Source organism: Panulirus ornatus, chromosome 52, assembly GCF_036320965.1.
Source record: "Panulirus ornatus isolate Po-2019 chromosome 52, ASM3632096v1, whole genome shotgun sequence".
NCBI classification, from domain to species: Eukaryota; Metazoa; Arthropoda; class Malacostraca; order Decapoda; family Palinuridae; genus Panulirus; species Panulirus ornatus.
In genome coordinates, this window is record NC_092275.1 from 3,327,648 (window position 1) to 3,344,264 (window position 16,617).

At 41.4% G+C, this 16,617-nt stretch overlaps 1 protein-coding gene across 1 annotated transcript in view; it reads right to left on the reverse strand.

The window, feature by feature from the left end:
• LOC139764960 (intermembrane lipid transfer protein VPS13A-like) overlaps positions 1-16,617 on the reverse strand; it is a 1,504,808-nt gene that overhangs the window by 834,031 nt on the left and 654,160 nt on the right. The window contains 1 exon segment of the mRNA XM_071692018.1: positions 2,133-2,353. Within this exon segment, the coding sequence (XP_071548119.1) occupies positions 2,133-2,353 (221 nt within the window).

The window sequence follows — 16,617 nt, forward strand, 5'->3', positions numbered from 1 at the left end:
CATTCATTCACACTCAGTCTCTAGCTGTCATGTGTAATGCACCGAAACCACAATGCCCTTGGTCAGTCTTCTGACAGCATATTGACCCCATTATACCACATCGTTCTAATTCACTCTATTCCTTGCATGCCTCTCGCATCCTGTATGTTCAGACCCCCCCTTTTTTTTCACTCTGCCATTTCCCGTGCTAGCGAGGTAGCGTTAAGAACAGAGGGCAGAGCCTCTGAGGGAATATCCTCACTTGGCCCCCTTCTCTGTTCCTCTTTCGGAAAATTAAAAAAATACAAGAGGGAAGGATTTCCAGCCCCCCACTCCCTCCCCTTTTAGTCGCCTTCTACTCAAAATCTTTTTCACTCCATCCTTCCACCTCCAATAGGGTCTCCTGCTTCTCCTTAGTACCTCCATCCCTGACACATACATCCTCTTTGTCAACCTTTCCTCGCTCATTTTCTCCATATGTCCAAGCCATTTCAACACACCCTCTCCTGCTCTCTCTATTACACTCTCTTTATTATCATACATCTCTCTTACACTTTCATTACTTACTCGATGAAACCACCTCACACCTCATATTATCTTCAAACATTTCATTTCCAACACATCTATCTTCCTCCATACAACCATACTTGTAGCCCATGCCTCGAAACTATATAACATTGTTGGAACTACTATTCCTTCAAACATACCTAGTTTTGCTCTCTCAGATAATGTTCTCTTTTTCCACACATTCTTCATTGCTCCCAGAACCTTCGGCCCCTCCTCCACCCTGTGACTCACTTCTGCTTCCATGGTTTCATTCACTGCCAAGATCACTCCCAGGTATCTAAACCACTTCACTTCCTCCAATTTTTCTCCACTCAAACTTACATTCCAACTAACTTGTCCCTCAACCTTGCTGAACCTTATAACCTTGCTCTTACTCACATTTACTCTCAACTTTCTCCTTTCACACACTTTTCCAAAATCAGTCACCAACTTCTTCAGTTTCTCACTTGAATCAGCCACCACTGCTGTACCATCAGAGAACAACGACTGACTCACTTCCTAGGCCCTCTCATCCCCAACATACTGCATACCCACCCATCTCTCCAAAACTTGCATTTACCTCACTAACAACCCCAACATAAACAAATTAAACAACCATGGGGACATCACACATCCCTGTCGCAAACCAACTTTCACTGGGAACCAATCACTCTACTCTCTTCCTACTCATACACATGCCTTACATTCTTGATAAAAACTTTTCACTGCTTCTAGCAACTTACTACCCACACCATATACTCTTAAGACCTTCCACAAAGCATCTCTATCAACCCTATCATATGCCTTCTCCAGACCCATAAATGCTACATACAAATCCATCTGTTTCTCTGAATATTTCTTTCTTCAAAGCAAATACCTGATCCAAACATCCTCTACCACTTCTGAAACTACACTGCTCCTCCCCAATCTCATGATATCTACATGCCTTCATCCTCTCAATCAATACCCTCCCATACAATTTTCCAGGAATACTTAACAAACTTATGCCTCTGTAGTTTGAACACTCAACTTTATCCCCTTTACCTTTATACAGTGGCACTATACATGCATTCTGCTAATCCTCAGGCACTTCACCATAATCCATATATACAATGAATATCCTTATCAACCAATCAACAACATAGTCACGCCCCTTTCTTAAAAAATTCTACTGCAATACCATCCAAGCCCAACACCTTGCTGGATTTCATCTTCCGAAAGGGTTTCACCACCTCATCTCTCTTGACCCTCTCACTTCACACACCAACCTGACCAAAACACCCTACGTCTGCCACTCTATCATACCTAATTATCATATTGTGGGACTAAATATTCTGTTCATTTATGTCATATGTATATGTCAAGCCATGACATCAACATTCTTGCTATTGCTATGCACACTCTCAACAAAATCCTGAACAAGTGAGCAAAAAATTTCACACACAGGTGAAACTAAGACATGTCTTGGTTTTATATTTTCATGTTTTTGACAACCCCTTACTTTATCAAAGACAAGTCTTCCATGAAGTAAAATGCTTCTGCAGTAAAGAATATTGTGGCAATGCAGTTATTCTACTTATTTTATAAGAACTATAACCATAACTTACTCAGCAGCAGCAGGTTGGATATGCAGAGGAGAGTGGTAAGCAACAGTAATTGGAACTGTAAAGATTTGATCAGGCTGGAGGGTGACCATGGGTACATGAGCTTCAAAGGGGTTGACTGGAGATACTACTCTTGCATGCAGTTCTCCTAAAGATGAGCCAAGCATCTCCAAGATACTCTTCTTGAAGCACACATTGATAGGCAGAGGCATATCATTCAGGATCTGAAGAAAACAAGAACATAAATGAATGATTCCCCAAGAATAACTAACTATATTCATCACTCTTCAGCAAGGTTTTTTAATATCATCAGTGAATAAGGATTCTTAAAAAATGAAACATTAGAAAAAGGCTGGCCCATCTTTTTGCACTATTGATTATGTTATAATTTAAGTGATAATAAGTCATCACTCACACCAGGAAGGAAATTGTCAAAAAAAATTTTTAATTTGTGAAAGGCTACTTTTTCATACAGAAAATATCAAGGAACAATGAAAATGAGAAAGCCCAATTTACTATGGAAACATTAGGCTAAATCCCAGTATTAAACTATGTTTAATCCCATCGACTGTCCTTCAGGGGATGAACATCCTGCATAAACTACTTGACCCTATCTCCTCTCAAGATACACAGCTTATGTCATGGGCACAGATTCACACTAAGAAATCATAGCTAAGCCACTGTTTCATGCAAAACCCCTAAACTAAACAACAGGAAGTATACAAAGAACAAAAAAGGACAGAAAAAATAAAGTAGACCTTCTCACTGCTCTCCTCTGCAGAACAGAACAGAAAGAGTATAATGAATATATACTCATATAGAATATTCATAATAAATTAGAATATACTGAACAGAATGAGTAGACAGGATAGAATGAGCTCAAAACTTATTTCTTCATAACAGTAGTCGGCTTGTATGCCAGAAAAATTAGAGCATAACTCAGTGGAGGCCTTTGGGAAGATCATATACATTGAAGAAATAAAGTAATAAGCTGTTGATTGATAAGTGTGCTTTGTAGATCCCTAAGCAGAGTACATGGGAATCCTGCACATTCAGACTGGCACAGCTCCGTGACCTTCGAAGAACAAAATTCTCCAGTGAAAATTTTCTCAGATAGCTTATGTGGAGGCTATCTGCCTGATGTCATCTAAGACAAGTTAGTATCTCAGGATGTGTTTAATATGTGTGAAAGGTTTAATGCTGACAAATGAAATTTGATGGCAGAAGAAAAAACCATGATCTGAATATTTAACTGTGGAAATCACAAATGCTGTCAAAGTGCCTAATAGACAGAGACTGTGATGAATGTCCCTCTCCTTCCAGTTTTTTGGTCAAAGTTTCTGTAATGAAACATGGCATGAATCACACTCAATATATATCCTGAGACTAGAGCAAGGAGACACAGGGACTGTTGAAGCACAGCTTCAGAAGGAAAACAAGATTTAAATGCTTTAGACTGTCCATCTAGAACTTTACTTAGGGGCCAAATATTGATGGAACTCATGATCAGTGAAAGAAAAAAGGGATACAGCAGTTAGTCAGTTGTGACACTACTAAGATCAATTCCACAACCAAATGAAAGACATTCCTGAAGGGCAGATATTTCAGAAGGCGAAGGTGTTAATAGGCTTACTCTTGTCATGGAAAAGAGAAGCAAGGAAAAGAAGGAACATGTCCTCTAAGATGTTGGCTTCTAGGTCAGTATCTACAAAATTCTGTAAAACATTCCAAGCATAGTGAATACTGGCAACCAATAGAGGACTTCATACACTTAGTGAGGTTTGTGGCAATTTGGTTCCCATGCTGGTGGTTGGAGCCACAGAAGAGAAATTCCAAATCTTAACAAAGAGAAATGAATGTTTACACCTGTCATTTCCAAGTGGCATGGCAGTAAGTAGAGCACCAATGGGAATGTATATGGGCAATGGTGAAGAAGAAGGATATCTAAGCTCTACCCCCAAAACTGTGCTGTGCCAATGAGCACTGGATAAGACCCAGTTCTGAGGAACTTGCAAGGAAAAGGAAATTCAAATGGTACAAATCAGCAAAGAGGTCATTAGTGCAATGGGCAGAGGTCATTAGTATCATGGGCCCAATTGGAGGTCTTTCAAAGGAGATAGGTACAATCGGAAAGCATTAAATTTGGTGATAAATATGATCACATGAGGCTTTTTCTGAAGAAAGGGCTCTGGAACTAGACAGAGCATCGAACTTCTTGCCAAGACCCCAAAAGTACATGTATGAAAATGGAAGACTGAAGTCATGTAAACAAAATTAACTCTTCTACAGTGCCTTGGAAAAGAAGAAACTGCTGCATTCCCTACGAGGAAATGTGGTGGACCACTGCAGTATTTTCTATAACAAAGACTCTCTTTCTCTAAGGAACAAGAATGTGTTGGAGGATAAGTCACTTTAAGCTGATGGAAAAAGTATATTTCTTAATGTCAAGGACCCACAATTACATGAACCTACAGCCAATAGTAGCTACATCATTGTTAGGGATTCCATCCAGACCTGGTCTGAGGGAGGGTAACCCTGGGAATGAGTTGAATGTAAGCTGACCTGAGACAAAATAGTTAAGATTTTCTGAGTATCCCTATTACTTGGTCAAAAATGCTTCTTCCGTAGAGTGGAAAGGAGCTACTGTTGAACAGATGATTCACTTTAGATGTAACAAAGCTAAATTGACCCCATAATGGTAAAGATAAATTTCTTTATAATCCTGTCAAATTTTCTTCATAGGGCTTACTGATGAATAATGAAGGAGTGAGCCTCCTGTAAAAGAAAAAAGGACTTTGTGAGGGCCAATGGAAATGACAATGACATCCAAAACGGCCCATCTACTCAAATCTCTGTGTAGGTATGAGATGAATATCCATCAGGTTTACCTGAAAATCCCACACAGAAGGATGAAAGTACAGTACTGTATTTCACTAAGCTTTCCATTTATTGCCAAATATGTCATAACTAAGAAACAGTATATGTATGTTTGCATTATCATGTTCCCAAGAGCATAAACAAACGAAATGATTGGTTGCTACTATACCAGAAAAAGGAATAGTGCAGAGCCAAAAGGTATGCGGTAAGTTGTAACATCTTCCTTTCCACCCTTTTGTCCTTTCAAAACTTGGGAGAAATGGGGATGTATACCAACATGCATCCTGTATAGAGTAGGGCTTGCTATCCAGGAAAATACTAGAAGGACCTGTTACACCTTTTGTATGTTGATCATCTTGAATCCCTTTTAGAAAATAAGTTTCTTGAAAGTTGACGGGTCAAGGATCATCTTTTTCTTTGATAATTTCCTTTCCTTGTGGAAAACTATGCTTAAGCACAACAGGATCTGTCACATGTATAATGACTCTCTTTGGAGTCATGCTCTTGATGCAAAAGGTGTATTATATCTAGATAGTACAATTGAAGTTGAGCTTCCTTCATCTTTGGCCTCAGCCTTGCCTGTTAAATAATGAGAGGCTCAAAATTGGGGGAATCAACCACAAAATTGGCCTCTGACCCCCTGAAGGATTGAGTAATTTCAGTTTTGTATTACAGTCAGAGCTGCAAGTCTAACCTCACTAACTCAATGTATGGATTCTTTAAAAATGTAGAAGCGCAGTACACATTCTTGAAAAAACAGATCGAATCAATATCAAAAGACTGAGAACACTCCATCCTCTAGGATATCTAGGATGAACAAGCCTTCAGCTACTTGGATTTATCTAGACAAGAGGAGAGAAAAGAACCCTTAAAAGTTGCATCAAATGTATACCCTCCAGCTGATCAGGGAAACAAAGATCAGAGAGAGGTAAAGTTTAAATTCTTTATCTCCTCCTTATGAAAAAGAGCAAGTAGCATATATGCAGTGAGAATGTGAATGGTCTTAAGATTATCTTGAATACTTGAGGAAGGGATTCATTCTTTTTTTTTTTTTTTTTTTTTGCTTTGTCGCTGTCTCCCGCGTTTGCGCGGTAGCGCAAGGAAACAGACGAAAGAAATGGCACAACCCACCCCCATACACATGTATATACATACATCCACACATGCAAATATACATACCTACACAGCTTTCCATGGTTTACCCCAGACGCTTCACATGCCCTGATTCAATCCACTGACAGCACGTCAACCACGGTATATCACATCGATCCAATTCACTCTATTCCTTGCCCTCCTTTCACCCTCCTGCATGTTCAGGCCCAGATCACACAAAATCTTTTTCACTCCATCTTTCCACATCCAATTTGGTCTCCCACTTTTCCTCGTTCCCTCCACCTCCGACACATATATCCTCTTGGTCAATCTTTCCTCACTCATTCTCTCCATGTGAACAAACCATTTCAAAACACCCTCTTCTGCTCTCTCAACCACACTCTTTTTATTTCCACACTTCTCTCTTACCCTTACGTTACTTACTCGATCAAACCACCTCACACCACATTTTGTCCTCAAACATCTCATTTCCAGCACATCCATCCTCCTGCGCACAACTCTATCCATAGCCCACGCCTCGCAACCATACAACATTGTTGGAACCACTATTCTTTCAAACATACCCATTTTTGCTTTCCGAGATAATGTTCTCAACTTCCACACATTCTTCAAGGCTCCCAGAATTTTCCCCCCCTCCCCCACCCTATGATCCACTTCCGCTTCCATGGTTCCATCCGCTGCCAGATCCACTCTCAGATATCTAAAACACTTTACTTCCTCCAGTTTTTCTCCATTCAGACTTATCTCCCAATTGACTTGACCCTCAACCCTACTGTACCTAATAACCTTGCTCTTTTTCACATTTACTCTTAACTTTCTTCTTTCACACACTTTACCAAACTCGGTCACCAGCTTCTGCAGTTTCTCACATGAATCAGCCACCAGTGCTGTATCATCAGCGAACAACAACTGACTCACTTCCCAAGCTCTCACATCCACAACAGACTGGATACTTGCCCCTCTTTCCAAAACTCTTGCATTCACCTCCCTAACAACCCCATCCATAAACAAATTAAACAACCATGGAGACATCACACACCCCTGCCGCAAACCTACATTCACTGAGAACCAATCACTTTCCTCTCTTCCTACACGTACACATGCCTTACATCCTCGATAAAAACTTTTCACTGCTTCTAACAACTTGCCTCCCACACCATATATTCTTAAAACCTTCCACAGAGCATCTCAATCAACTCTATCATATGCCTTCTCCAGATCCATAAATGCTACATACATATCCATTTGCTTTTCTAAGTATTTCTCACATACATTCTTCAAAGCAAACAAATGATCCACACATCCTCTACCACTTCTGAAAGCACACTGCTCTTCCCCAATCTGATGCTCTGTACATGCCTTCACCCTCTCAATCAATACCCTCCCATATAATTTACCAGGAATACTCAACAAACTTATACCTCTGTAATTTGAGCACTCACTCTTATCCCCTTTGCCTTTGTACAATGGCACTATGCACGCATTCCGCCAATCTTCAGGCACCTCTCCATGAGTCATACATACATTAAATAACCTTACCAACCAGTCAATAATACAGTCACCCCCTTTTTTAATAAATTCCACTGCAATACCATCCAAACCTGCTGCCTTGCCGGCTTTCATCTTCCGCAAAGCTTTCACTACATCTTCTCTGTTTACCAAATCATTTTCCCTAACCCTCTCACTTTGCACACCACCTCGACCAAAACACCCTATATCTGCCACTCTATCATCAAACACATTCAACAAACCTTCAAAATACTCACTCCATCTCCTTCTCACATCACCACTACTTGTTATCACCTCCCCATTTGCGCCCTTCACTGAAGTTCCCATTTGCTCCCTTGTCTTACGCACTTTATCTATCTCCTTCCAGAACATCTTTTTATTCTCCCTAAAATTTAATGATACTCTCTCACCCCAACTCTCATTTGCCCTCTTTTTCACCTCTTGCACCTTTCTCTTGACCTCCTGTCTCTTTCTTTTATACATCTCCCACTCAATTGCATTTTTTCCCTGCAAAATCGTCCAAATGCTTCTCTCTTCTCTTTCACTAATAATCTTACTTCTTCATCCCACCACTCACTACCCTTTCTAATCAACCCACCTCCCACTCTTCTCATGCCACAAGCATCTTTTGCGCAATCCATCACTGATTCCCTAAATACATCCCATTCCTCCCCCACTCCCCTTACTTCCATTGTTCTCACCTTTTTCCATTCTGTACTCAGTCTCTCCTGGTACTTCCTCACACAGGTCTCCTTCCCAAGCTCACTTACTCTCACCACCCTCTTCACCCCAACATTCACTCTTCTTTTCTGAAAACCCATACAAATCTTCACCTTAGCCTCCACAAGATAATGATCAGACATCCCTCCAGTTGCACCTCTCAGCGCATTAACATCCAAAAGTCTCTCTTTCGCGCGCCTATCAATTAACACGTGATCCAATAACGCTCTCTGGCCATCTCTCCTACTTACATACGTATACTTATGTATATCTCGCTTTTTAAACCAGGTATTCCCAATCACCAGTCCTTTTTCAGCACATAAATCTACAAGCTCTTCACCATTTCCATTTACAACACTGAACACCCCATGTATACCAATTATTCCCTCAACTGCCACATTACTCACCTTTGCATTCAAATCACCCATCACTATAACCCGGTCTCGTGCATCAAAACCACTAACACACTCATTCAGCTGCTCCCAAAACACTTGCCTCTCATGATCTTTCTTCTCATGCCCAGGTGCATATGCACCAATAATCACCCATCTCTCTCCATAAACTTTCATTTTTTCCCATATTAATCGAGAATTTACTTTCTTACATTCTATCACATACTCCCACAACTCCTGTTTCAGGAGTACTGCTACTCCTTCCCTTACTCTTGTCCTCTCACTATCCCCTGACTACTCCCAAGACATTCCCAAACCACTCTTCCCCTTTACCCTTGAGCTTCATTTCACTCAGAGCCAAAACATCCAGGTTCCAGGCATTCATATTTTTGATTTAATATAACTCAATGTTGACATCCTTATTGACCCTACCAGTAAACATGATGAAAGCCCAAGTAACAAACTAACCATGAAAGACAGGGGTCATCTTAAAAGGCCATAAGCTACAGATTTACCTGACCTTAATAGAAGCCAAGAAGTTTGGTTTCTGCCACTGCTCTCATGAGCTGCCTGAAAGTGCCCCTGCCACTAAGACTGTTGCATGTCTGGCTGCTATTTTTTGAAGACAATTTATGGATACCATCCATGGGAGGATTAACTGTTAACATCTCCTTTCCTCAAACAGCAAAGTTGTGGAATTCTTTTCCTTATCATGTCTTTCCCCTTTCTAGGCTACAATCTCGCTGCTTTTAAGAGTCAGGTCTCTGGACACCTAGAGAGCTATAATTGATCCCATTTTTTCTTGTACCCTAATTTTCTTTCATCCATAATGGCCACATTTAGGACATAGTTTTGCTCATCCTATATTGTTACTACAAAAAAGTCCACACATAAAAAGGTTTATAATGGTTCTGGTAATCCCTGACAAATTTCAGGTAAGTGAAAATCCAGTCTACATTTCTCTCCAGCAAACTGGACCTTATACACAGTACTCTCTTACTGTATACTCAAAATATTAATGAGGTATCTCACATCACTTACAGCTTTTATAAAAAACTAATACCTGAATGATTCTGAGAAGGGGACTAAAGCATTTCCTGTCGCCACCCAACCACACATGAAATGACAACCTTCTCCCCCCACATGCATGCGAGGTAGTGCTAGGAAAAGACAACAAAGGCCACATTCGTTCACACTCACTTTCTAGCTGTCATGTAATAATGCACCGAAACCACAGCTTGCTTTCCACATCCAAGCCCTACAAAACTTTCCATAGTTTACCCCTGATATGTCACATGCCCTGGTTCAATCCTTTGACAGCACATCGACCCCGATATACCACATCGTTCCAATTCACCCTATTCCTTGCTCGCCTTTCATCCTCCTGCATGTTCAGGCACCGATCACTCAAAATCTTTTTCACTCCATCCTTCCATCGCGAATGTGGTCTCCCACGTCCCCTCATTCCCTCATTCTCTGACATATATATCCTATTTGTCAATCTTTCTTCACTCATTCTCTCCATGTAACTAAATCATTTAAAAAAAATCCTCTTCTGCTCTCTCAACCACACTCTTTTTATTACCACACATCTTTCTTACCCTTTCATTACTTACTCGATCAAACCATCTCACAAAGCAATTATCCTCAAACATCTCATTTCCAACACATCCACCCTCCTCCGGACAACTCTATCTATAGCCCCCGTCTTGCAACCCCATAACATTGTTGGAACCACTATTCCTTCAAACATACCCATTTTTGCTATCTGAGATAATGTTCTCGCCTTCCACACATTTTTCAACGCTCCAAGAACTTTCACCCCCTCCCCCACCCTGTGACTCACTTATGCTTCCATGGTTCCATCTGCTGCTAAATCCACTCTCAGACATCTAAAACACTTCACTTTCTCCAGTTTTTCTCCATTCAAACTTACCTTCCAATTGACTTGTCACTCAACAACTGACTCACTTCCCAAGCTCTCTCATCCACAACAGACTGCATACTTGCCCCTCTTTCCAAAACTATTGCATTCACCTCCCTAACAACCCCATCCATAAACAAATTAAACAACCAGGAAGACATCATGCACCCCTGCTCCAAACCGACATTCACTGAGAACCAATCACTTTCCTCTCTTCCTACACGTACACATGCCTTACATCCTCCATAAAAACTTTTCACTGCTTCTAGCAACTTGCTTCCCACACCATATACTCTTAATACCTTCCACAGAGCATCTCTATCAACTCTATCATATGCTTTCTCCAGATCCATAAAAGCTACATAAAAATCCATTGGTTTTTCTAAGTATTTCTCTCAAGCATTCTTCAAAGCAAACAAATGATTCACACATCCTCTACCACTTCTGGAACCACACTGCTCTTCCCCAATCTGATGCTCTGTACATGTCTTCACCCTCTCAATCAATACCCTCCCATATAATTTCCCAGGAATACTCAACAAACTTATACCTCTGTAATTTGAGTACTCATCTTTATTCCCTTTGCCTTTGTACAATGGCACTATGCATGCATTTTGTCAATCCTCAGGCACCTCACCATGAGACATACATACATTAAATACCCTTACCAACCAGTCAATAACACAGGCACCCCCTTCTTTAATAGATTCAACTGCAATACCATCCAAACCTGCTGCCTTGCCGTCTTTCATCTTCCGCAAAGATTTCACTACCCCTTCTCTGTTTACCAAATCATTCTCCCTAACTCTCTCACTTTGCACACCACCTCGACCAAAATACCCTATATCTGCAACTCTATCATCTAAAACATTCAACACACCTTCAAAATACTCACTCCATCTCCTTCTCACATCACCATCACTTGTTATTACCTCCCCATTAGCCCCCTTTACCAATGTTCCCATTTGTTCTCTTGTCTTACGCACTTTATTTACCTCCTTCCAAAACATCTCTCTAATCTCCCTAAAATTTAATGATACTCTCTCACCCCAAATCTCATTTACCCTCTTTTTCAGCTCTTGCACCTTCCTCTTGACCTCATGCCTGTTTCATTTATATATCTCCCACTCATTTGCACTATTTCCCTGCAAAAATTGTCCAAATGCCTCTCTCTTCTCTTTCACTAATAACCTTACTTCTTCATTCCACCACTCACTACCCTTTCTAATCTGCCCACCTCCCATGCTTCTCATGCACAAGCATCTTTTGCGCAAGCCATCACTGCTTCCCTAATTACATCCCATTCCTCCCCCACTCCCCTTACCTCCTTTGTTCTCACCTTTTTCCATTCCGCACTCAGTCTCTCCTGGTACCTCATCACACAAGTCTCCTTCCCAAGCTCACTTACTCTTACAACTCTCTTCACCCCAACATTCTCTCTTCTTTTCTGAAAACCTCTACAAATCTTCACCTTTGCCTATACAAGATAATGATCAGACATCCCTCCATTTGCACCTCTCAACATAAAACATCCAAAAGTCCCTCTTTCACGCGCCTATCAATTAACACGTAATCCAATAATGCTCTCTGGCCATCTCTCTTACTTACGTATGTATACTTATGTATATCTCTCCTTTTAAACCAGGTATTCCCAATCACCAGTCCTTTTTCAGCACACAAATCTACAAGTTCTTCACCATTTCCATTTACAACACTGAACACCCCATGTACACCAATTATTCCCTCAACTGCCATATTCCTCACCTTTGCATTCAAATCACCCATCATTATAACCTGGTCTCATGCATCAAAACTACTAACACACTCATTCAGCTGCTCCCAAAACACTTGACTCTCATGATCTTCCTTCTCAAGCCCAGGTGCATAGATCCCAATAATCACCCATCTCTCTCCATCCACCTTCAGTTTTACCCATATTAATCTAGAGTTTACTTTCTTACACCCTATGACATACTCCAACAACTCCTGTTTCAAGAGTAGTGCTACTCATTCCTTTGCTCTTGCCTTCTCACCTACCCCTGACTTTACTCTGAAAACATTCTCAAATCACTCTTCCCCTTCACCCTTGAGCCTCATTTCACTTAGAGCCAAAACATCCGGATTCCTTTCCTCAAACATACTACCTATCTCTCCTTTTTTCTCATCTTGGTTACATACACAAACATTTAAACAACCCAATCTGAGCCCTCAAGGAAGATGAGCACTCCCCACGTGACTCCTTCTGATGCCCCTTTTAAAAGAGGTAGTGAAAGCTTTGTGGAAGATGAAAGCCAGCAAGGTAGTGGGTTTGAATGGTATTGCAGTGGGATTTATCAAAAAAGGGGTGACTGTATTTTTGACTGGTTGGTAAGGATATTTAACATAAGTGTGGCTCATGGTGAGGCGCCTAAGGATTGACGGAATGCCTACATGTGATTATTACACAAAAGTGTAATTGGGAGCTTATCGTGTTTCGTTTTCCCTGTGGACTCATAGAAATATATATGTACACACACACATATTCCCTGTGTGTCACAGAAGGCGACTAAAATGGGAGGGAGCGGGGGGTTGGAAATACTCCCCTCTCGTTTTTTTTTTTTTTACAAAAAAAAAAAGAAGGGACAGAGAAGGGGGCCAGGTGAGAATATTCCCTCAAAGGCCCAGTCCTCTGTTCTTAACGCTACCTCGCTAATGCGGGAAATGGCGAATAGTATGAAAGAAAAAAAAAATATATATATATATATATATATATATATATATATATATATATTTTTTTTTTTTTATTATACTTTGTCGCTGTCTCCCGCGTTTGCGAGGTAGCGCAAGGAAACAGATGAAAGAAATGGCCCAACCCCCCCCCATACACATGTATATACATATGTCCACACACGCAAATATACACACCTACACAGCTTTCCATGGTTTACCCCAGACGCTTCACATGCCTTGATTCAATCCACTGACAGCACGTCAACCACGGTATACCACATCGCTCCAATTTACTCTATTCCTTGCCCTCCTTTCACCCTCCTGCATGTTCAGGCCCCGATCACACAAAATCTTTTTCACTCCATCTTTCCACCTCCAATTTGGTCTCCCTCTTCTCCTCGTTCCCTCCACCTCCGACACATATATCCTCTTGGTCAATCTTTCCTCACTCATTCTCTCCATGTGCCCAAACCACTTCAAAACACCCTCTTCTGCCCTCTCAACCACGCTCCTCCCATTTCCTCACATCTCTCTCACCTTTACGTTACTCACTCGATCAAACCACCTCACACCACACATTGTCCTCAAACATCTCATTTCCAGCACATCCATCCTCCTGCGCACAACTCTATCCATAGCCCACGCCTCGCAACCATACAACATTGTTGGAACCACTATTCCTTCAAACATACCCATTTTTGCTTTCCGAGATAATGTTCTCGACTTCCATACATTCTTCAAGGCCCCCAGAATTTTCGCCCCCTCCCCCACCCTATGATCCACTTCCGCTTCCATGGTTCCGTCCGCTGCCAGATCCACTCCCAGATATCTAAAACACTTCACTTCCTCCAGTTTTTCTCCATTCAAACTCACCTCCCAATTGACTTGACCCTCAACCCTACAATACCTAATAACCTTGCTCTTTTTCACATTTACTCTTAACTTTCTTCTTCCACACACTTTACCAAACTCGGTCACCAGCTTCTGCAGTTTCTCACATGAATCAGCCACCAGCGCTGTATCATCAGCGAACAACAACTGACTCACTTCCCAAGCTCTCTCATCCCCAACAGACTTCATACTTGCCCCTCTTTCCAAAACTCTTGAATTTACCTCCCTAACAACCCCATCCATAAACAAATTAAACAACCATGGAGACATCACACACCCCTGCCGCAAACCTACATTCACTGAGAACCAATCACTTTCCTCTCTTCCTACACGTACACATGCCTTACATCCTCGATAAAAACTTTTCACTGCTTCTAACAACTTTCCTCCCACACCATATATTCTTAATACCTTCCACAGAGCATCTCTATCAACTCTATCATATGCCTTCTCCAGATCCATAAATGCTACATACAAATCCATTTGCTTTTCTAAGTATTTCTCACATACATTCTTCAAAGCAAACACCTGATCCACACATCCTCTACCACTTCTGAAACCACACTGCTCTTCCCCAATCTGATGCTCTGTACATGCCTTCACCCTCTCAATCAATACCCTCCCATATAATTTACCAGGAATACTCAACAAACTTATACCTCTGTAATTTGAGCACTCACACTTATCCCCTTTGCCTTTGTACAATGGCACTATGCACGCATTCCGCCAATCCTCAGGCACCTCACCATGAGTCATACATACATTAAATAACCTTACCAACCAGTCAACAATACAGTCACCCCCTTTTTTAATAAATTCCACTGCAATACCATCCAAACCTGCTGCCTTGCCGGCTTTCATCTTCCGCAAAGCTTTCACTACCTCTTCTCTGTTTACCAAATCATTTTCCCTAACCCTCTCACTTTGCACACCACCTCGACCAAAACACCCTATATCTGCCACTCTATCATCAAACACATTCAACAAACCTTCAAAATACTCACTCCATCTCCTTCTCACATCACCACTACTTGTTATCACCTCCCCATTTGCGCCCTTCACTGAAGTTCCCATTTGCTCCCTTGTCTTACGCACTTTATTTACCTCCCTCCAGAACATCTTTTTATTCTCCCTAGAATTTAATGATACTCTCTCACCCCAACTCTCATTTGCCCTTTTTTTTCCCTCTTGCACCTTTCTCTTGACCTCCTGTCTCTTTCTTTTATACATCTCCCACTCAATTGCATTTTTTCCCTGCAAAAATCGTCCAAATGCCTCTCTCTTCTCTTTCACTAATACTCTTACTTCTTCATCCCACCACTCACTACCCTTTCTAATCAACCCACCTCCCACTCTTCTCTTGCCACAAGCATCTTTTGCGCAATCCATCACTGATTCCCTAAATACATCCCATTCCTCCCCCACTCCCCTTACTTCCATTGTTCTCACCTTTTTCCAATCTGTACTCAGTCTCTCCTGGTACTTCCTCACACAGGTCTCCTTCCCAAGCTCACTTACTCTCACCACCCTCTTCACCCCAACATTCACTCTTCTTTTCTGAAAACCCATACAAATCTTCACCTTTGCCTCCACAAGATAATGATCAGAAATCCCTCCAGTTGCACCTCTCAGCACATTAACATCCAAAAGTCTCTCTTTCGCACGCCTGTCAATTAACACGTAATCCAATAACGCTCTCTGGCCATCTCTCCTACTTACATAAGTATACTTATGTATATCTCGCTTTTTAAACCAGGTATTCCCAATCACCAGTCCTTTTTCAGCACATAAATCTACAAGCTCTTCACCATTTCCATTTACAACACTGAACACCCCATGTATACCAATTATTCCCTCAACTGCCACATTACTCACCTTTGCATTCAAATCACCCATCACTATAACCCGGTCTCGTGCATCAAAACCACTAACACACTCATTCAGCTGCTCCCAAAACACTTGCCTCTCATGATCTTTCTTCTCATGCCCAGGTGCATATGCACCAATAATCACCCACCTCTCTCCATCAACTTTCAGTTTTACCCATATTAATCGAGAATTTACTTTCTTACATTCTATCACATACTCCCACAACTCCTGTTTCAGGAGTATTGCTACTCCTTCCCTTGCTCTTGTCCTCTCACTAACCCCTGACTTTACTCCCCAGACATTCCTAAACCACTCTTCCCCTTTACCCTTGAGCTTCGTTTCACTCAGAGCCAAAACATCCAGGTTCCTTTCCTCAAACATACTACCTATCTCTCCTTTTTTCACGTCTTGGTTACATCCACACACATTTAGGCACCCCACTCTGAGCCTTCGAGGAGGATGAGCACTCCCCGCGTGACTCCTT